At 38.2% G+C, this 20,961-nt stretch overlaps 1 protein-coding gene across 6 annotated transcripts in view; it reads left to right on the top strand.

The window, feature by feature from the left end:
• Positions 1-20,961, top strand: part of MAP4K3 (mitogen-activated protein kinase kinase kinase kinase 3) — an 86,085-nt gene that overhangs the window by 20,793 nt on the left and 44,331 nt on the right. For 4 of the 6 annotated variants that reach the window (XR_007508199.1, XM_049817846.1, XM_049817845.1 and 1 more), the window contains exons 5-15: positions 980-1,035; positions 4,805-4,852; positions 6,925-6,967; positions 7,621-7,693; positions 10,320-10,451; positions 10,748-10,810; positions 10,894-10,975; positions 11,067-11,177; positions 16,376-16,451; positions 17,284-17,342; positions 19,958-20,020. Coding sequence is in view for 5 of the 6 variants with exons in the window: in XM_049817846.1 (XP_049673803.1) it covers positions 980-1,035; positions 4,805-4,852; positions 6,925-6,967; positions 7,621-7,693; positions 10,320-10,451; positions 10,748-10,810; positions 10,894-10,975; positions 11,067-11,177; positions 16,376-16,451; positions 17,284-17,342; positions 19,958-20,020 (806 nt within the window). In the remaining variant the exon portion in view is untranslated. The remainder of the gene's footprint in view (positions 1-979; positions 1,036-4,804; positions 4,853-6,924; positions 6,968-7,620; positions 7,694-10,319; positions 10,452-10,747; positions 10,811-10,893; positions 10,976-11,066; positions 11,178-16,375; positions 16,452-17,283; positions 17,343-19,957; positions 20,021-20,961) is intronic. The other 2 variants (XM_049817848.1, XM_049817847.1) reach the window with 1 other exon arrangement.

The raw sequence follows: 20,961 nt of genomic DNA, 5'->3' as shown, positions 1-20,961 counted from the left end.
CTTTCAGAAAAGGGAAGATGGATCTAGACCTGTTTTGAAACTAGATGTTGCATGATACTAATTTATATTATGGTTGTGGGTTTTGTAGAAGCTGAGCATTTAGGTGCTTAAATCTTGTTTCATTTTTAACTCCCTACTCCTTCAGTTTCCTTCGAGAAACCCCATCCAACTTTTCTATTTGTTTTCTCTGCAAAACCTGAGAAGCTTGCAGTGAGGACTGCATTTCCTGGTCTTAAAACCCTTTAATTTCAGGATCAAAGTCCAGTGACGGGGGACAAGTCACAGGCCATTCATTGCTTGCTGTTCAGTGTTTGGTTTATGTATTTGTTAAGAATTTAATTGTTTTCCTTTAAGAGATTTGAATGAAGTGTAACCCTGCAGGAAGCTGCTGAGACTGCTCAGAGGGAGTTTAAGAAGGTGCATGGTGTGGCAGGCCCAGGAGCAACAGTGCTGGTAGCTCATGCAGAAAAGGCTTGAGAAGCTGCAGAGAGCGGGTCACATGGCTGCAGGCAAGAGAGAGCAGGTTGCGTGGCAGTGGGAAGGACGGAAGGAGAGAGTAGTTCGCAGAGGATAGAAGGAACTTCCTAGGGCTCAACGGGGACTGGGCAGAGTTTACTGCAGCCCTGAGTCATTGGGCTGGAAGTCCAGCCCTGCATAAAAGGACACAATGGGTTTGTGCAGGGGAAAGAGTTGTGCTTAAATCACTGCTTCTGTTTCTTTTTCCTCTTAATTACTTTGAGATTCATATGTGGAAGGAGTTAGTAGTTTCCATTCCAATGGGACGAGACATCTTTGAGTTTAAGAAAATATTTGTTGGTCTTTGGGATGCTCAGTCTGGGGGGAAAGTTTACTTACACATTTACTTTGAGGCTTCTAGTGTAAGATCCTATCAGTGTGAATGGAAGTGATTGAGGTATGGGTTTGGAATGGGCAGTACCTTACCTGATTTTGAGAAAATTTTTTTTCCCTTCTATTTCAGTGACTGGACCACTTTCAGAACAGCAGATTGCCTATGTTAGCAGAGAAACACTACAGGTAGTGTGTTTACAGGTTCTTGTGGTTGACTTTTATTTTTAGCTTTTAATACTTCTACATTAAAAGCTACAAATATGTGTGATGCCATGGAAGTACAGTGTTTGGATGGCTTAGCATTTTTCTCAGACCTCTGAGGAGGTCCTGTATTATAGCCTAGCACTAATTTGTATAATTGCATAACCTCAAATTATGCTGGATCATTTGAAGAAAACTGTCATCATCTTTCTGCTGTTAATTCTATTTTTGTTTTTAAAGGGGGAAAGCAGCATATTTATTAATCCGTATTTGTGGTATAAATTAGTTATTGCAAGTTTGAAGGAAAATTTAAGGACTCAGTTTTGCATATCCAATAGTTGATCTGTGCCAATAAGAAAAAAAAAAAATTGCCTGTGTACTTGAGATGTTCAAATTAAGGTCACCAGCCTCTCCTCATGGGCATGCTAGCTTTCATTTTTCTTTCCTAAATTAAAGGTTCAGTTCACCAGTAAAACTTAATCAGAAACAGCTTTTTTTGGTGGCTGTCTTGGTTCCATGTGAGAGCGCAGTTCTTGGCTTCTAGTGAATGCAAATGTGTTGAATGCCATCAGTTTAGAGCTGCTGCCGTTCTTAAACACTCTCTCAAGATAGCTCTGTCCCTGAGCTGGCTCCCTGGCATGCCATTTACCATCTCCCTATGCTATGCCAGAGTTTGCTGACTTCTATGACATGGCTTTTTTTTCCTTACAGTGAAGTCTTACGTGGCAGCTATGAGTGTTTTGGGTTTTGAACCTTTAAACCCTTTTTTTCTTACAGAATCATAGAATGGTTTGGGTTGGAAGGGATCTTTACAGGTCATCTAGTCCAAACCCCCCCCCCCCCCTCCCGCCCCGCCATGAGTAGGGACATCTTCACCTAGATCAATTTGCTCAGAGTCACGTCCAACCTGACCTTGAACGTTTTCAGGGATGGGGCATCTACCACCTCTCTGGGCAACCTGGGCCGGTGCATCACTACCCTCATTGTAAGATTTCTTCCTTGTGTCTAGTCTGAATCTACCCTTTTTTGCTTTAAGACCATTACCCCCTGTCCTATCACTGCAGGCCCTACTAAAAAGTCTGTCCCCATCTTTCTTACAAGCCCCCTTTAAGTATTGAAAGGCAGCAATAAGGTCTCCCCGGAGCCTTCTCTTCTCCAGGCTGAACAACCCCAACTCTCAGCCTTTCCTCACAGGAGAGGTGTTCCAGCCCTCTGATCATTTTTGTGTCCCTCCTCTGGACCCGCTCCAACAGGTCCATGCCTTTCCTGTGCTGAGGACTCCAGAGCTGGACACAGTACTGCAGGTAGGGTCTCACCAGAGTGGAGCAGAGGGGCAGAATCACCTCCCTGGACTTGCTGGCCACACTTCTTTTGATGCAGCCCAGGATACGGTTGGCTTTCTGGGCTGTGAGTGCATATTGCCGGCTCATGTCCAGCTTTTCATCCACCCATGCCCCCAAGTCCTTCTCAGCAGGGCTGCTCTCAACCCCTTCATCCCCCAGCCTGTATCGATACCAGGGGTTGCTCCGATCCAGGTGCAGGACCTTGCACTTGGCCTTGTTGAACCTCATTGAGGTTCACATGGGCCTGCTTCTCGAGCTTGTCCAGGTCCCTCTGGATGGCATCCCTTCCCTGAGGTGTGTCAACTGCACCACTCGTCTTGGTGTCATCTGCAGATTTGCTGAGGGTGCACTCGATCCCACTGTCTTATATCATTGATAAAAATATTAAACAGTACTGGTCCCAATACGGACCCTTGAGTGTCACCACTTGTCACTGATCTCTATGTGGACATTGGGCCATTGACCACTACTCTCTGTATACAACTATCCAGCCAATTCCTTATCCACTGAATAGTCCATCCATCCAATCCATAATCTCCTCAGAGTATGGAGGTGTGTTTCAATAGTTGAGAATGGAATTTATGATATCATTATTTATCGTGTGGGAAGTTTTCCTGGTTAATGTATGTAAATTGCTTGTGAGAAGGAAACTTGCTGCTTTGTATGTATTTTCTAAGTGTTATGCCATGGACCCATTTTTGAATATTTTAAAGTTGTCTGTAAATACATGCTTATAACACTCTGACCAAATATAATGTATATAGTTTCTGATATCTTGTTGTAACTTACAATGCTGCAGTTGCTTTTCCTAATAAGAAGTCTGAGAATATAGGCCATCTGTCCATCCATAAAAGTAATTTACCCAATGTCAATTTTGCCATCAGTTTTCATGAATCTGGAGTTTCACTTGAATGCCTAAAGTTAGTGTTTGATCTCCATATTTAGAAGCCCATTAAATGGTCTGTTTTCAAAAAATACTTACTATCAGTTCTGGTTGGAATCAGTGAGACTGATTCTGAAAATATAGGTCCTTTAAATATGGCCTTTAAAGTACCTGCCTCGAGGCATTCAGTTTTGAAAATGGTCACCTCAAATTCTTCCACAGCAGTGGTAAGGAGTGAGTTGTTGGGCTTTCTGTGCCAATAGCATTCAGAGATTTAAAGGCTAGGAGTGTACATGGGACTCTTTTAGATAATGCCAGTTGTTGCAATCGTCAGATAGATGCTCTGTCCCAAAAGCAAATCAAGTCCAATTTTGTGGTCTGCATGTATGCCTGCAGTGATGACTCTGAAAAACGATTGGACCAACTGGGTATTGTTAGTCATTTCCCCCAGAGAAACAGCTTAAAACATCTGTGAGTGCGTTTTTTTCTTTTTTAGTTTATTTAAGGAGTTGAATTTTGTAACTGATTAGCACTTCAGCTACATTGCATTTGGATTTTCATGAACTGACAAAAAAATAGCCCAAAACTGTATCTTCAGTGGCATTGTTGTCTATCTGTACTATGTCGTTCACTTGCAACTCTCAAGTACCAAGTCACCTAAGTAATTGTTTCCTCATTTTTTCCTGTTAGTATATTTAGGACCATTCATGAAAATGCTGCTAATTGAAAACAATCCTAATTGATTTTTGCAATCAATAGCTCTTGCATGAGCTGGGGGAAAAAAAAAAATTCTATCTTGACATGGATCACATGAATACGTAGTCTTTATGGAGGTTCATGACTGCAGAGTGAGGAAGATGTTTATGTCGTTTTACCCCTGGAAGAGAATTTGAGAGATGAGCCTGGAGTGTCAAAAGTGTTGTGCTCTGTGATTTGTCACACAGGGATTTGGTTTCATAGAATTCTTCCAGAATTTAAACTTAAAGTTTCTAACTCAAGTTGAGTCCTAAAACGTTTTGGTACTGTCATCACGACCCAGAAGGACAGCCTAATGCTTCTGCAGAAATCCGTGAATTAGAGTTGAACTCCTGTGTTAGACCTGAAATGCTGCCTGCTAGCATGCTTCTAGACTTAACTGAAGTGTGTAACGATATAGGGGATAACTGCACTAGGTATCCAGTAATCTGACTGCTGAATAGAAGACTGTCAGGCAATTTAAAAGTAATTAACTTGGTCTAAAAAGGTGACAGTTACCACCTCCAGAGGAAAACTTCATCAGGGAGTGCTTTTCTTAAAAGAGTTGTGATGACTGGTATTCTTTCCATCTATCCTGTGTTTTAGATACTATGCTACTACATGTATTGAATTTGCAAATGCAGTTTGGATACACTGAAATACGAGAATGTTCTTCAGTCAGTGAGTCATTGAGGTGATTGAATTGGATCCTAAGTATGTCTGGTAATTAAGAAAGAAATGTATATAAAATGAAAAATATTGGACTAAATTATTATCCAAATATTTTATGCAGGGACTATATTATCTTCACAGTAAAGGAAAAATGCACAGAGATATCAAGGTAAGTAAAAACTGAAGGGAATTTTGGTGTTTTTCAAATGGACTACATTACCTCTGGTGGGTCTTTACTGTTATGTATCAATTTGGGGGATATTTTTAAATATGTAGGATTTTCTATCTATTAGAATAAAATTTTCTGCATAGGGAAGAAAAAGAAAATCTTTCTTTAAAATGCATGCATGGAAATAGTTTGTTCTTTTAATTGGAGCTCAACATACTACTTATTTAGACCAGCACTGTAAAATTTGGGCATCAGTTAGTGTCGGGAGCACACCTTTCCAAGAAGCTTGACATACCCTTCTCTTTGAACCAGCTAGCGAGCAGAGCTGTTGCTTTGGCTTCTTTTCTTGGTGAGCAGATGCAGGGCAGTGGCTGCTGTTCTGTGTGGTTCTTGGAGACTACTTCTGTCCCCTCCCTTGCATGCTGAAATTGGAGAGGGCACTGCAAGTCAGGCTTGTAACAGACTTACTCAAACCTTCATCTCAACAAAGCTGTATCAAAGGTGGCTTGTTCAGATTAAATTCTCTGTTACACTTTATTTCTGGTGCTTCCTGTTGACTTTTTGTTGCTGGAGTTTTACTTGTTACTGTTTGTGTTTCCAAACTCTTGCTCAGAGTGCAGCTTAAATTTGGCAGGCTTTCTCCTGGAAATCTGACAGTAAATTATCATATTCCTTTGTGTTGTGTGGGGTGTTGGTTTTGTTTGGTTGATTTGTTTTTTTTCAGACTAGGGATACAGTGTCCATAGTAGCTTCAACGGTAGATGCCTTAATGCAGCCTGATTCCAAGTTGTTCTCATTGACTGCAGAAGGATATTTGGGTTTGAGCAATCATAAAAATAATTTCTGAATGAAAGGTTACTTTGGATACAAAAATTAAACTTTTTTCATTATACTTTATAGAATGCAAAATGATGCTTTTAACGATACAGTGCATAGATAACCTGTTTCTAAACAGAACTGTGCTGATAAAAAATGCTTACAGTGCTTACGTTGAGAATTTTTTTTTAAAAAAATGCTGTTCACATGAGCATGGAAAAATACTATCTTCATCTGCAGATCTCCTGACTGTTGAATTATGGTTGTTTCCCTCAGTAGTTAAGTTACATATTTAGAGTATCTATCCTGTTAGTCTTGAAAGGTGAGCAAGAGCATGTTAACCGGACTGTCACACTATTTACCAAGTTCTGTTTATAACGCTCATTAATGATACTTGTGTGACATTTGCCAAAGTAAGCTGCATTCTACTGCAGGCCTGACTTTTCCTTCTCTGTGAAAAGCCATAATCTGTAAAAACATAGTTTTTTGGAGGCTGATCTGTGCTGCAATTCCATCTAGTTTATGGGCAGTGCTGACATTTGGAGATGTGTTGAGCCAGCTCCAGCCTTCGCTCAACTCAAACTGTACCTGATTTCAGACTTCAAATCAGGTTTGTTCTCAGTCCTTTTATGTTGTAATTTTATGGTACCAACTACCGCTTCAGGTTAGTTTTGATTATTGAACTGAAGTGAGTGGTACATATAGCCACACAACAGCGAACTCTTCAAATATAGCACTAACAGAATCTTTGTTGCATAAGTACGGAAATAGTTTTGCTAAACACTTGAATATTAAGGCAGGTCCTTAAGGCTATAGTTATAATTATCATGGTTCTCAAGACAAAGCCAGCTCTTACATATGAAAAGAAAATCAAATAACTTCCGCTTTGACCTTTAGAGTTCCTATTTCCTTTCAGTCAGTGTAAATAAGTAAGAATTCATCAGCATAGCCAAATAATCATATTCTGCTTTTTGAGAGGGGTTTTGTGTACAATGGAACTCTGTAGTACCATAGGCTAAAAGAGTACTAAACTAAAAATTAAGGAGAACCCTCTATATCCAAGTTTCTTTATATAACAGAATGGCAACTTGCTAATTTCACAAACATTTCCTTGGTAAGGCTGCAGATTTCTTGAACACACAATCCTTGGTTTGTCTTTGGCCCCTAGTTTGCTGTAAGATCTTACTTTTTTTTTTAAATATGGTATTGGAGGAATCTGCATGTTTTAATTCAAGTATGCTTACTTTTCTTTTAAGGGAGCAAACATCCTTTTAACGGATAATGGACATGTAAAATTAGGTGAGTTAATACAATTTAGAGTTATTAACAGATTTTTATGTGCTCAAAGAAGCAGTCTTCTGTATTTTGTTTAATGATGTAATAGTTCATGTAAGGAATTAGTGAATATCAGAATTCTTTTTCTCTTGCTGGTTAGTATCTAACTGCACCATCCAGTTAGCGTCTGAGGAGTAACTGGAGTAGTTTTGGAACACTGAAGTAAAAGACTTTCTGATGTTGTAAGGGGGAGGTAAAAACCAAATCACGGGTTTTTATAAAATTTTAATAAAATGTACCATCCAGAGTGCTTAAGTGTGAAATGTGCCTTGAAATATTACCTGAAAGAATCTCTTGGATAATACTAAATGATGTCTTTTATCATATTAAAACACTGCACGTAACTGTTAGGGCTTCCGTGCTAGCCTGTTCTTTCTTGTGTTGATAAGGGTCATGTTTGTGTGCAGTCTGCATATTTCGCAGCTGACTGAGAGGAGCTGACTGATGGTACCTGAGATACACCAAGTTTCCATTATTTGCTTTTGTTGTTTATTTTTTGTTAGATATTTCCAATATATTTAAGGAACTCTTACAGTGGGAAACCGAACTTATGTTCATTAACATTTACATCAAATCAGTTATTAACTGTTGTTTTGGTTTTACTTTTTTTTTAATAGCTGATTTTGGAGTATCTGCACAGATTACAGCTACAATTGCCAAAAGGAAGTCATTCATTGGCACCCCGTATTGGTAACCGTGTTTTACTTGGCCACTAATATAATAGTAACGTATATATAATACTGTTGAAAAATTGTGATAAAAGCATACTACATCACTTTCTGGGTAGACTAATCACTAAAAGCTGTGTCAAACTTTCTAGTGATCGTATCTGTATTACTTACGCTAAATCCTGAATTTACTGAGTATCAGAGAAAGTGCTGTAATGCTCTGAAAAATTGAAAGGCTGGCTGTGTGCTGCTATCACTGTTGACTAATATATCTCAATTTAATCAAACTTCAAAACTATAAACAATTTTGCTTGTTTTTAATGCTGATCTTAAATTTTTTTTGTTCCCTGATTTTCCATTTTGGTGTTTTGTTTCTTCCCCTCCACCCTAGATACTGCTTTTCTGCAACTCTTAAGCTGATAATGAGTTTCATTTGTTTGTCTCCACAGATTCTTTTGCCACTTGTGAAATGTTTCCTCTAAGCCAGTTTCTCGACCGCCCCCCTTATTTGCCTAAACTGATTGAATTTAAAAGTACATTTCTTTTCTATTTGTACTGCAACTTTATTCTTCCCTCAGTAACCTAGTTTACATAATTTATCTTTTCTGAAGTTCAGCATTTTATTTTCTCCTCTCTGTACTGGAAGTGGTTGTTCCCTTTTTGCCTTGAAGTAAATGGCACACATTCTTTGCTGTAAAATAGCATGTTTGTTGTGCATTTCCCAGAAAGATATTCAAAATTCTGTTGTCTGACAGCATAGTAGGTACAAGATAAAAATGTATACAATGAGAAAAATCCTACATCCAAGTATTCAGTCCTGAAATAGCATTTTTAGCATTCTTCTGCAATGTAAGTCATGCCAAAGCATGGATTCACTTCCCTTTCAGAATAACACAAACACCCATCAGTCATGATTGTGTAATTGGTTTGTGTCTCTCTTTCCTAAGACGTCTAGGTGACTTTAGTACTAGCCTGTATCACTGTGTAAACTTCCAAATTTTGCCACGCTTCTCAAATGACATGTCATAACCTTAAACAATAACTTTGAAAGCATTACATAGGTTAAATGCTGATGAAAAGCACCAGGTTTTCTTTGCAGAGCTTCTCAGAGATTTGAAAGGAGAAGCAAGGAAGCAAAATTGTTGAGATTGTAGAGAAAAAAATTTAGTTGGAAACAGGCAGTGTGAAAGTTTTAGCGATCATTAGAGATGTCTGGGCAGGTAAGGCTATGGTGCTTGGATGGGAGAGAGAAATGAAGGGCAAAACTGCTGTGCAGTGTCTTTAGTTCTAGTAACCCTGCTGTTTACCCTTGTGCTCCTCCTCCATGTCCTTCTAAAGTTATCCCATGTTCCCCCTCTACCTTACTAACTCCCTCCTTTTTGATTTAGAGTGATTGGGGTTTTTTTATGAACTCTCAAAGAAATTTATGTAAATGTAGTTTAGCTATGGAGGCTTGGAATAAGTTGTATCACCAAACCTGGGGATATTTTCAGATCTACGGATAAGGATGTCACTGTTTAAATAATGCATCATTTGAGATGTTGTCTGCTGCTTTATTGGAGCACTTATTAAGTGACATTAATCTGTCTTACCTATATTGAGTTACGTCTCCAGTTCCACTGCTAATTTTTGGGTGATCTGGACTAATAAAATTAAAAGCTAAAAAAAAATATTTTTTTTTAAACTTTGCCATCTGATATGACTATGTAGGACAATCAAATCCATAATTCACTTTCCATTCAAAATTCAAATCCATTCAAAACGTGGCAACGCCTAGTAAATAATTTTCTTTAGGTATTCCTATTTATGTGTCAGTTATGTTTGTTAATTTTTGCCACCTGAGGATGTGAAACTACTTTGTTAACTTACATGAGGCCTTCTGACATTGCAGTAAGGCAGACTACAAACAAGGAGTGTTCTGTGCAGAGGTGACAATGAGTCTTCAGGTCTCATGTTCTCAGGATACAATCATAGAATAATTTAGGGTCGTAAAGACCTTTAAGGTCATAGAGTCCAACCATCAACCTTGCCCACTAAACCATGTCCTGAAGTGCCTTGTCACACACTTTTTGAATACCTCCAGGGATGGTGACTCAAGCACTTCCCTGGGCAAACTGTTCCAATGCCTGACAACCCTTTCAGTAAAGAAACTTTTTCCAATATCCAGTCTAAACTTCCCCTCGCACAACTTGAGGCCATTTTGCTGTCATTTTGTTACTTTTTTGTTGTTGTTGTTAGACTTCTTCTCTTCACTGTCAGTTGATCACTTTCCGGGGCAATGTGTATATTTGGATATTATTTGGATTTTACTGTAGTTGAATAATTATACCTTAGGCTCTTTGGTTGTTGAGTGGTAGTTTGCTGTGTGCCTGCAAAAAAAAAAGTCAGAGAGAGATTGGTTTTGTCCAGTTACTGCTAAATAGCTGTTTTGGAAACTGCCTATTAGTTACTAGAAGATGACTGAGGAAAACTTCATGTATACATTACATAACTTTTTACACATACATATATATATCCATGCATATAAATGTATATGCTGTTAGCTCACAGATTGAGAGCTTTAAGGAAAAGAGTAGTGAACTGCTGCATACAGAACAACGTTTGATTTGTGGTGCAAAGTTTATCTAAAAATGTCTTTTACTCTTTAGGATGGCACCAGAAGTTGCTGCAGTAGAAAGAAAAGGTGGCTATAACCAACTCTGTGATCTGTGGGCAGTTGGAATAACTGCTATAGAGCTTGCTGAACTTCAGCCTCCAATGTTTGACCTACATCCAATGAGGTTAGTAAGGAGTTAAAGCTTCGTGTGTAAATACAGCTTTGAAAATAATCTGTTTGGAGTGGTGGCTATGTGTGCTTATGGTCTTTGGGGATGCTGCAAAGATACTGGGTTGTAAGTTCTGAATGTACGTGATAGAAATTGTAGCAACTCTTTTTGGTGCATAAATGTGTAGTGTTGTTGAGGTAGCATCTCTTAAACTGATGGACTTCTTCCTGCCAACTAAATAATGTATTTAATAATTCATCTTGTGTATGTTTTGCAATGTAAGCCACAGAAATACTGTTGGTTTTTTCCAGAGCGCTTTTTCTAATGACAAAAAGCAACTTCCAGCCTCCTAAATTAAAGGACAAAATGAAATGGTAAGTACTTTTCTGTTTCAGTAGATAATGATCATGTATTTCACCGAGCAATTGATTCTAAAGTTTACCGCTTCGTTTTACAGGTCCAATAGTTTCCATCATTTTGTGAAAATGGCACTTACAAAAAATCCTAAAAAAAGACCTACAGCTGAAAAGCTACTACAGGTATAAATTCATGTATGGGATTTTTAAGTTATTAGAATAAGCTTAATATGAGTGGTTGGAATTTTAATGTGTTTTTCCTTCTGTCTTTCAGCATCCTTTTGTTACCCAACCGTTAAATCGAAGTCTTGCTATTGAACTTTTGGATAAAATGAATAATCCTGATCATTCCACTTACCATGATTTTGATGATGATGATCCTGAGGTAGGAATATGTTTTAATCACAGAATCAGGTTAAGTTTTCATTTGCCAACAAAACTAAATTATTATGATTTATTGAGCCACAGAATGTTTTGTGATCTGGGAATAGTCTCGAGGATTGCTTTTACTTTTGGTTGTGCTGCTCTGTCACGTGTACAGGCACTTAGCAAAATTCATTATATTTGGAGGAAAGAAGATCAAAGAGAAAGAGATGTAAACACTTTAAAATTTTGTTTATTTTTGTCCTTCAACAATTTTGCAACAGTAAATGTGGACTACTTCTCCAGCTGTGAGTTCTGTCATGCATTCTTCTTTCTGTTTCTTTCTGGAATTATGTTTCCATTCATCTGCAAAGAAAGTATTCATAAGAATCACTTTATGCCTCTGTAGACTTGTTTTTTTGTTTCTAATTTACTTTCTTATGAGAAGAGAATGATGCTGTAGTTGGTTTTTTTTCAAATGGTTTGCTATGTGTTTCTTGCAGATTATATTTTCTATCTTAGAATACTCTGAAACTTGCTTTCACTTAAGGTTTTGTCAGAGGCAAAGTTTCTGATTTTCTGCTTTAACAGCAGGGAAAAAATAGCATGCTTATGTTAAATGATAAATAGTGCAGGACTGAAGTTTTTCCATAAATAAGAGAAAACATACTCTGTTACTGCCCCCTGTCTTTGTACTTAACTGTATGTTAGTGAAGACTTCCCAACTGTTTACAGTTTCCTAACTGATGATCTCTTTTGGAGGAAAAAAATTAATCCTTTTGCCAGAAATGCCATTGATTCATTAATTGCATACTTGTGTTTTGTTTTTGTTTTGTTTTTTAAATGGATAAACTAGTCTAAAAATGCCGTCAAAGGAAAACACTTGAAAAGAAGCAACTACTTTAACTACTAGTTTTCAGATTTTACAAGTTAAATGAGCTTTTACCTTCTGGAACAGCAAAGACAAGTTGACATGCACCAAATTTATCTTCCTTAGAAGCTAAAAGAAATAAATGTGGAAAGAAGCCAAAGTGAAATATATCTTTTTTGTATTGTAGAGTGCAAAGTTTACATATTTCCTAAATGGGAGGGAAGGAGAGGAAGGCATAAGGATTGAATAGTCAGTACTTTTAAAAGCAATTGCCGATAGTGGTGCACACTTAGTAAATTTTTCTGTTAAAAAAAATGTTTAGGAGAGTTAAACAGGCAAGAAAACCCTTACTGTGGTTGACTTTCATGTCAGTGTTAAGAGAAAAGTGTCTGATTCCTGATGGAGACAGCACTGAGGAACTCTCTGATCGTCTCACCATAAGCTCTATCACGCGTCCTTTAGTTCTCTTTCTGTTCAGTGGCAATAGAGAGCTCTGAGGCCTGTTAAAGTGATATTTCTGTAGAAACCAGAAAAAACAAAGCTTTCATGAGCTGTCAGAAGAACAAAGGTAGCTGGTTTTAGTGTGCTTCCTGTGAGTGAGCTGCTGAGATCAGAGTAGCTTGCCCTGTGAGTCTTCCCCTGCTTTCCTGGAAATTGTACTGAAACCCTGATGTGCTGTTCCCCTGTGTCACTGGTGTATCTTTTCAGAAAGAATTTTGACATTCATTTTGGGCCACTGAGGTGGAGAATCTCTCTTCTCTTCCTGTATGGAGTCACTTCAGTACACATTGTATTGACAGTTACTTGTAGCTTTCAAAATAGTGTTTGCTCTTTTATGTCCCTTCTGACTTAGAATTAAGAACGCTCTTCTGTTGCCTAGTGTATTACTTATCAGTCATCCCATAATGAAGTGTGGTATCAGAGGAAAAAGCTATGCCTTGTCTGGGGGCAAAATGAAGAGAAAACAACCTTACAGCAGTGATCAGAGAAAATGCATATTTTCATCATTTGTAAAGGAGCTGGTCTGGCTGACAGTATGGAGGACAAGCAAGCTGCTTGCATGACTTTTGATAGGCATTTTTTCAGATGTTAGTTCATTTGTTGTTTACCTTATGTTGCTGAGGGTTTCCTGCTGCATTCGTGGACTTTTGTGCTAGGCATAATGATACTTCTCCGTTGTTGTTCATCATATGGCCTTGAGCTCTCCAGTGAGCTTCAAACACCGTTTTCTGTGGTGCTGGATCATTTTCACTGGGTAGACAACTTAGATGTCTCTTCTCATTTCTCCCCTAACCATGTTGCCAGATAATTTTCCATTAATCAACCTGTAAGATGAGATTGATAGTGACACTTGGGAAATATTTATTTTGTAATAAGCAAGTCTAGAACTCACCTCTGTGAATAAAGCCGGTAATAATGAATTATCTGATGCATCTTGAGCAAGGTCTGTATTTCTCATAAAGAATCTTGCCACAGGCAAAGCAGTTGTTGGCATTGTGGTCTTTCCTATAATAAACCGAAAGGAATAAGGAGGGTACGTGCTTCTTTTATACACGGTTCAACTTTCTCCAATACCTGCCTGTTCACAGAGGCAGCTGGAGATGTTAATCCAAACTTGGGGATTGACCACTCCTATACTTGTGGCAGTCAGCTGAATGCATCCATCAAAAAATGACAGAAGCAACATTACCTTGTACAAGGTAACATGGTACAAACAACACTGGTGAGAATCTTGAGCTTCAGACCTGCTCCCCAGTTTGGAGTTTTGGTTCTTGGAGAGGGAGAGATGGGGGTGGTGTTTGTGTTTCGGGGTTTTTTGGTGTTTTCTTATTTGAGGTTAGAGAGCTCTTCTGGCTGTTGGTGGTCTTTGAAGGCAATTCTGTTGTCTGCTGTGATGACAACTCTTCACCTGGCCTGTGCTGCTTTTGTTGGGATGCTATCTGTTGCTGCTTGGATAGTCTGCAGAGTTGTGTGGGTGAGGTAGAGATTAAGATGTGAATTAGCCACTTCTTTGAGGAATGCTGTACTACATCTTTAAATCATTCTAAACTCAGACAAAGGTGAAATGTTTAATGTGTAAAAGCTAAACTTAAAAACACACGAACAGGTTATTTGGGTATAATCAAAAAGGTCTCCCTGTGATACAGTCATTATTCATTTGGCAGCAATATCTGTAACTGACATTTTGAGTATTTTTCTCTACGCCAAGTCATGGAGGACCTCATTTGGTTTCCCATTTGGTCAAAGACAGGATTTCCATTTGGGACTCTGCTTTCACTCCCTTAAGAATAAACCTTTGGAGATGCTGGCAACTGCCTATTCACCACGTTTCTGCGACAGTGACTCCCATGATGGATGTGATATTAGCTGAAAAGGTTGTAAAGAAGAAAGTGCTCATGGTTTATCCTTAGCACACAAAGTTTTGGGGATAAGATTGCTCTTGAGATCTGTACCATGAATAAAATTGTGCCCAAATGGCATTTGTGTTGGGAAGTTTACCTACATTACTTTGTCCTCTCGCACAGCTTGGATGTCAGCTGTTTGTATCAGTTTGTTGTCAGCATAGGTCTTTCAGGGTGACTTGAAGACTTTGTCCTCATGACCAAGAGATGAGGATTTGACTCCTTCCAGTAATTCTCTGGTCATGGAAGAAGAAGGTGTAAGGGCAGGCTCTGCCTATTGTGTAGGACAAATGTCTGTGGCAGGAAGCAAGGAACTTGCGCAATATCGCTGCAAAGGCAAAAATAACTCCCACCCCCACTACAGTTGGGATTCTCATGCTGGCATTACAGATGCGCACGCATCATGTGCAAGTGGGCAATGCCTCTTAACAAGAGATTATAAATAAGCAACCTTTTAGTGCTTAGAGCATTTGAAGTAACTGAAGTAGAAAACCAGATCAAACCTTGAAATACGTTCTGAGCTATAGCAAAGCATTTTTGAAGTTCAAAAGAATGCACAATAGACAAACTAGAATTAAGGAAGGGGAGAATTGGCATAAGTTACAAGAAACTAAAAACTGCCTGTGAGATATGTAGGAGAAAATACATACACACAGTCTGTAAGGCTCTCCAGTTTCAAAAAAGACCAAAGTGAGCATAAATGGGAGATGAAACACTATGTACATATGTGTTGGATCCTAATATAAAGGAAGGAAGTAGTGTGCAATGAAAAGGGGAGAAGAGAAGTAATGCTTTCAGATAATATTTCAGGGATAAACAGTTGCTGAGCTATTCGTGACTCTTTGAGTGTACAGCAGTTGAAGTTCTCTAACTGTCATCACTTCATAGTCAAAAGCTGCCAAGTGTAGATTCTAATTAGCATATATAAAAGCAAAGCTAACATGCCAGCGCATCAAACTTCTGACACTATGGTGTCAGATTGCTTTAAAAATTGTTTTGCTTGCACATATTCAACACAGAAATCTAGCAATCATGCTCTTTTCAGAGATTACTTGGGCTAATATCATGGAGAATTAACTTTTTTCCCCTGAAGAGTAAAATTTCATTGCAGAAGACATGCTGAGAGCACACTGTTAGTATTTATGTTGCTAATTTTGGGGCCTGATTGTATATAACAGTTAGCTGTTGTTTTACTCTTGTTAAGAAACCTTAAGTTATGGTTTCTAAGAGAACCTGCAGTAGCAGATGTAGAAGGAACAGAGAAAATTCAACAGAGGCAAAGAAAAGAAAGCCAAGTCTTAAAGTTCATGACGCATCATCCTGTAGAGAAGTAAATGGAAATCCAGGGAAAAAACAGAAGTGGAACATAAATATGAAGGTGAATTTGTAGAAATGATGGCATCAATCTTGCCACACACCACGAGTACTAGGAATAGTCCCTTCTATTCAACTCTGAAAACCTCAGGCTAGATAAGTTTCTCATCTACTTAAAGAAACTAATTGATGACTTTCTAGGAATCAGGTTTGGTTAGAAGCTGGGAAAATGATTGGGGTAACTAAAGAAAAGAAATGCTGCCAGTAAGTCAGATTTAGTCTTACTGCTTATTTTGGAAACTACCAATACCCTTAAACTGAAAGGTGTAAAAAGGAAATGTTATCTCAGCAAAGATAAACACTGGCCAGCATTGTCTTAATTTGCTCAAATCCAGTGTTTAAAAAACCCTTATCTTGAAGTTGAAGACACTCTACAGCTAAAATGTCTCCAAATAGTTCTAACTTTAATGTAGAAAACCATACATGGCAATCTTTATTTTTAGCTTCCACTTGATTTCTTTCTTTCTTTTTTGATATTATGCTAAAGAAACCTGCTAAAAACTAGGTATGCAATACTGGCTTCAAGTGAGTATATTTTGGTATTGAAGTATTTTATCTTTCTCTCTCTTCTAGCCTCTTGTAGTGCCTCATAGAATTCATTCGACAAGTAGAAACGTGAGAGAAGAAAAGACACGCTCTGAAATAAACTGTAAGCATGTGTAAAGCAACGTGAAATATTCTTAAAATAATCATTGATGTTAACTTATTTCAACTTGTATTCTGGGTATCTGACATATATAGAAACATTTTTAGTGATATATAGGAAAATAAAAACTTACGCTGTTTTACTTACAGGTATAGGTTCCAATAACAGAGGAATGTTTTTCTTCCTTAATTTAGTATCTTGTTGTAGGTTTTCCTTTTCAGTTGAAACATAAATGCAGAAATTGGGAAAGGAGGAGGTTGATCACTGGCCGTTAAAAGCAGACTCCATCCCCCAAATTGTAGTCGTTCTTTTGCTTGAATTGAATCAGAGCAATACTTGGAGCTTTAGTTGTCTTTTCTTAAGCTAAAATTGAGGGAAGGAGTGTTAAAGAATATTGACCAAAAAGCTGTCCTAGAAGATGTGATTAGCTCTCTCCAAATTTCTTTCAAGGCTCTTTAGTGCTAGTGAATCTCCCAGAACAACAGATCCAAAAGCAAATTGACACAATGGATATGTTTTTTCTACAAATTACAGCTGTATTGCTTCTCTAAAGAGGGCACTTCACTGCCCTATTTGCTGAATGGTTTCCCTGATCTTTCTAATGAGCAGGTGGGGCAAATGGTGATGGTGCTACCTTTGTGATAGAAGAGTACTTTCCCTGCCAATTAGTTTCTAGCCAGCACAAGTTCAGTATGTCCATTCGTCAGAAGTTTCCATTAGTGGGGATATGATTGACTCATTAAACTGGATTTTTCTTTTTTTGTTGGCCTTTAGAGCTGAATTTTGTCTAATTACAGCCCAGCTTAAATTCTTGTTTTCTTTGTCTCCTCTTTAGTTGGTCAAGTAAAATTTGATCCACCCTTGAGGAAAGAGACAGAACCACATCATGAATTCGTGAGTAACAAGCAGCATGGGCTATGCTTTGCCCATTATTCCCCGCAAACACCTGTGGATGAGGAGAAATCCAAGATGTGTAGCATGCTTCCTTAGCTCTACTAAACTTGGTAGTGATTTTTCTGACAAGTCATAACATATTGGTCCTAAATTTTTTGATGCCATTACACTATGCAGCAAGACCCCTTATTTGTGGGCTCTGCCAGGTGTGATGTATGAGCTAAGCAACAGCCCTTTGTCTTGCGGGTTTCCCCTATCCTTTATACCTCATTGCCAAATATATCATTCCCTTTATTGAGCTGTTTTTTTAATTGTAGAGTTGTCGTGCTTACTCAATTGTTTCCCCTGTGCTTGTATTGATGATGATTGATAATGGAAATAATACAATTGAGAGTCTGGGAAAGAGGTATGATGCATTTTAAAAAATTGGATTTTTGTGGGGTGGTTGTTTTCCCACACAATCTTTCTGTGGCCCTGCATCACACCTGAGCCACACTGAGTCTGGCAGTTGATGTATTGTGTAAAGGTATATTGCCAATGTTTTATTCATATGGATCCATCAGTACAAAGGGTATGAGAACTCAAGCAGTGAGGGAAAAGGTGTCTGTGCTGTCTCACATGCAATTGCAGTAGCTTCCTCTCTTCTATAGAGACTGTTGCTTTCCACATTTGTGCACTTGGGCAGTTTCTTCACATTCCTTGGTAAAAAAGACATTCCTTTGCTTCCTTACTGCAGACTTCTGTGTTCTCTTTGTTTTTCTAAGGCAGGTGTTAAGGTGGAGAAGTTGGCTGAGTACATAGATGGGAGGGCCATTGGCTTTGGTCTGAGTTGATTTTTCGGGAGGGTGTGTACCTAGGAATGTACTTCCTCTTCTATGGTCTACAAACCGCTTGTGAGTGGGATTTCTGATGTAGATTTCCCTGTATTGCTCTTTAGTTGTACCAAAATCTCCTTCCTGGTGACTTGTCTTTTGGTAGTGGGTCAGCTGGCTCTGGGTGTATGAGGTTATATATAATCTTGCTCTTTCTCATCAACTGGTTGGACAGGTAGTCTGCAGGTTCTGGTGGCTGTTTGAGATGGAGGAGAATAGCTTACCAAATCATATGCAGGACTTAGGCAATTGTTCCAGATATGTTATTTAGACCTTGACATAACTGCATAACAACATCATTTAGGAGCCCTAGTTATACAAGTGTTTCTAAATATGGTAATGAAGTCAATGTTTCTACCATAAACTCATTACTTAAAATGATTTTCTAACTGATTCCAAGTTATCCTGGCTTTGCTTCCCTATTGCATTGTCTGGATTATGAAGAAAATACAATGCTTTTGCTCCTTAAGAATTTTATTTATTTATACACACACAGAATCATAATTGCAGAAAGATGTTAATGGAGAAGCTGAAGTTTTAAAAATACTTCTTCCATTTCTTTCTTGGTTTATAAGTCACTGACTGTACAAACCAGTTAGTGGACAAATTCATGGGGCAGAGGGGTGTTTTCACTGCACCTTAGGAAACCGAGTTGCTAATCTGGGGAGAGAGATCTTCTGCAGAGATTAAAGCACAACTCTTGAGAGCACTTCTTTGGCCGATGTTGTTGGAAGGGAGGAATGGAGCCTTTTCATACCTTGTGCAATAGCAATCAGGACCTTTGCACTTTGGCATCTCAGAAGCTCTTGCTGCTCCAAGAAGGGACTTGAATGATCCAGATCAATTCTGCTGATAAGGAAATCTCTTCGTGTTTTCTATTCCTGTCAGAGTTTGCATATTTGAAACCTGTCCAAAGAACTTGCCTCGTCTCCCTGTCTGTAAGGAATATCTCTAACTGCTTGTTTGGATCTTTCTGAAGAGGGAAATTAACTGCTCCACTGCCCATATCAGAATGAAGTGTGCAGACCTCATACATCCTTTTCAGATAAAACAGAGCTGTGATTTTGAAAATTATTATGTTGGGTCTAGAGACCAAAGAAAAAACATATTTTGTCATTAGATATAGAATCAGTGGACAATTTGAATTGGCATGTCAAAAGCAAATGAGATCTATTCAAAGAATGGATGCTTTAGCAAAGAGCCTTAGCACAAAGCAGGATGAGGGAGAAGTTTGTAACAATCTACATGCTCTGGGAGAGAAAGTCTTTTAAATGTAAACAGGAGCAAGAGATGCTCGTCTCTTCCTCTAGCAGTAACAATGCATTAAAGCAGTTCTTCTCATCCTTTTGCTTCTGTCTCACTAAAGCATGCTTAAATTTTGAGCTTATTTACTTACAGGTATGAGTGCACAAGCCAAAGGACTGGACCACTGCAGCATGATGAGTTATTGTAGGTGGTGTACTGAGAGATTGAGCTGGTACATACCTCTTACTGAGGCAGTTTGTTGCTCATTACCACAGCTTAGGTGATGAACAAAAGTTCATTATTTTGGTGTGATTTGGTAGTGTTTGGTAATGTGACCATAACCTTAGCTGTGTTTTAGCCCTATTCCCGGAACTGTCTTAACATGGTTTGAGTTTCAACTAACAACTTTTTTTAGCAAGCAAATTTCCCTTTATGTGTATCTGGCTTTCAGTCGCAATGTAAGTAACTTGAGTTTCTTGGTCTCTATCTAATAAACAGCCTGACAGTAGCGATTTTTTGGGCAATTCAGAAGAAATATACTACACTGCAAGATCTAACCTGGTATTTTTCATCTTATGCCTTTCTTTGTCAGTGTTAATTTTGTCTTTGTTTTCCTTTTTCAAAGCTCATGTTTTGTCCTGTTGTTGTACTGGTGTTTTTTCATTTGTGTAAAAGCCATTCAATATGAGAATTAGTCTATATGTGTGTTTCTGTGATGTAGGAAGGAATGCTTAGTATGTACAGCATTGAAATTATTTAACCTGTATTTGTGTTTAGTTGAATCACCTTTATAGAAGGGGCTCAGTATTATGCACTTATTCTAATTTGTTTATTTAACTGCCTTACAATGCATAACTTGTTAATTTTTTGGAGGGTGATTAAAAATAGAAGAGGCATTCTCTTCATGTTTTTGGCTGGTAGTTCCTTTAAATAGGCCCATGAAAGATGACAAAATTATATAAATGTAAGTCTCTGAATTCTCCAGATGGTAATTATGTTACAGAATGAATATACACTTAATACAAATAACAAAGTGGGGTCACAAGTGTTTTCAATGGCTTTTGGCATTGTTTATAGTCTGATACTTTTTCCAAATTTTCTCTTAACTGTACTGCTGAAATATTTGGTTGTTAGCATTGCAGTGTAGAAATTACTCTAGAAAGTGAGTTTTCTTATTTCTCTGCTCTTTAGGCACTATGCAGTTAGAAAAGTAATGCTTTTAAATCTTGGACATCTTCATGTACTGTTGAAAAAAATGAAGCAACATTCTCTACTAGATGAAGAGCATTATTCTGCTAACTTTCTTTGATTTGTGAGATGTTTAATATAAGTGCACTGAGGGGAAAATGGAAAACTGGGGTATTTGGGCATGTCTTGTTTTGGTTTTTATGTGATGGTTTTTGGTTTGGATTTTTTGTTTGTTTTAGCATCAGTTGGTTTGGTGTGACTTGAATCTGCCAATACCATAGTTACTGAGAGCTTAGACTGTCTTCCCCATTCTT

Source organism: Accipiter gentilis, chromosome 15 (assembly GCF_929443795.1).
Source record: "Accipiter gentilis chromosome 15, bAccGen1.1, whole genome shotgun sequence".
Classification (NCBI taxonomy): domain Eukaryota; kingdom Metazoa; phylum Chordata; class Aves; order Accipitriformes; family Accipitridae; genus Astur; species Astur gentilis.
Note: the sequence above shows the minus strand (reverse complement) of the source record. Positions and strands in the feature narration are given on the sequence as shown.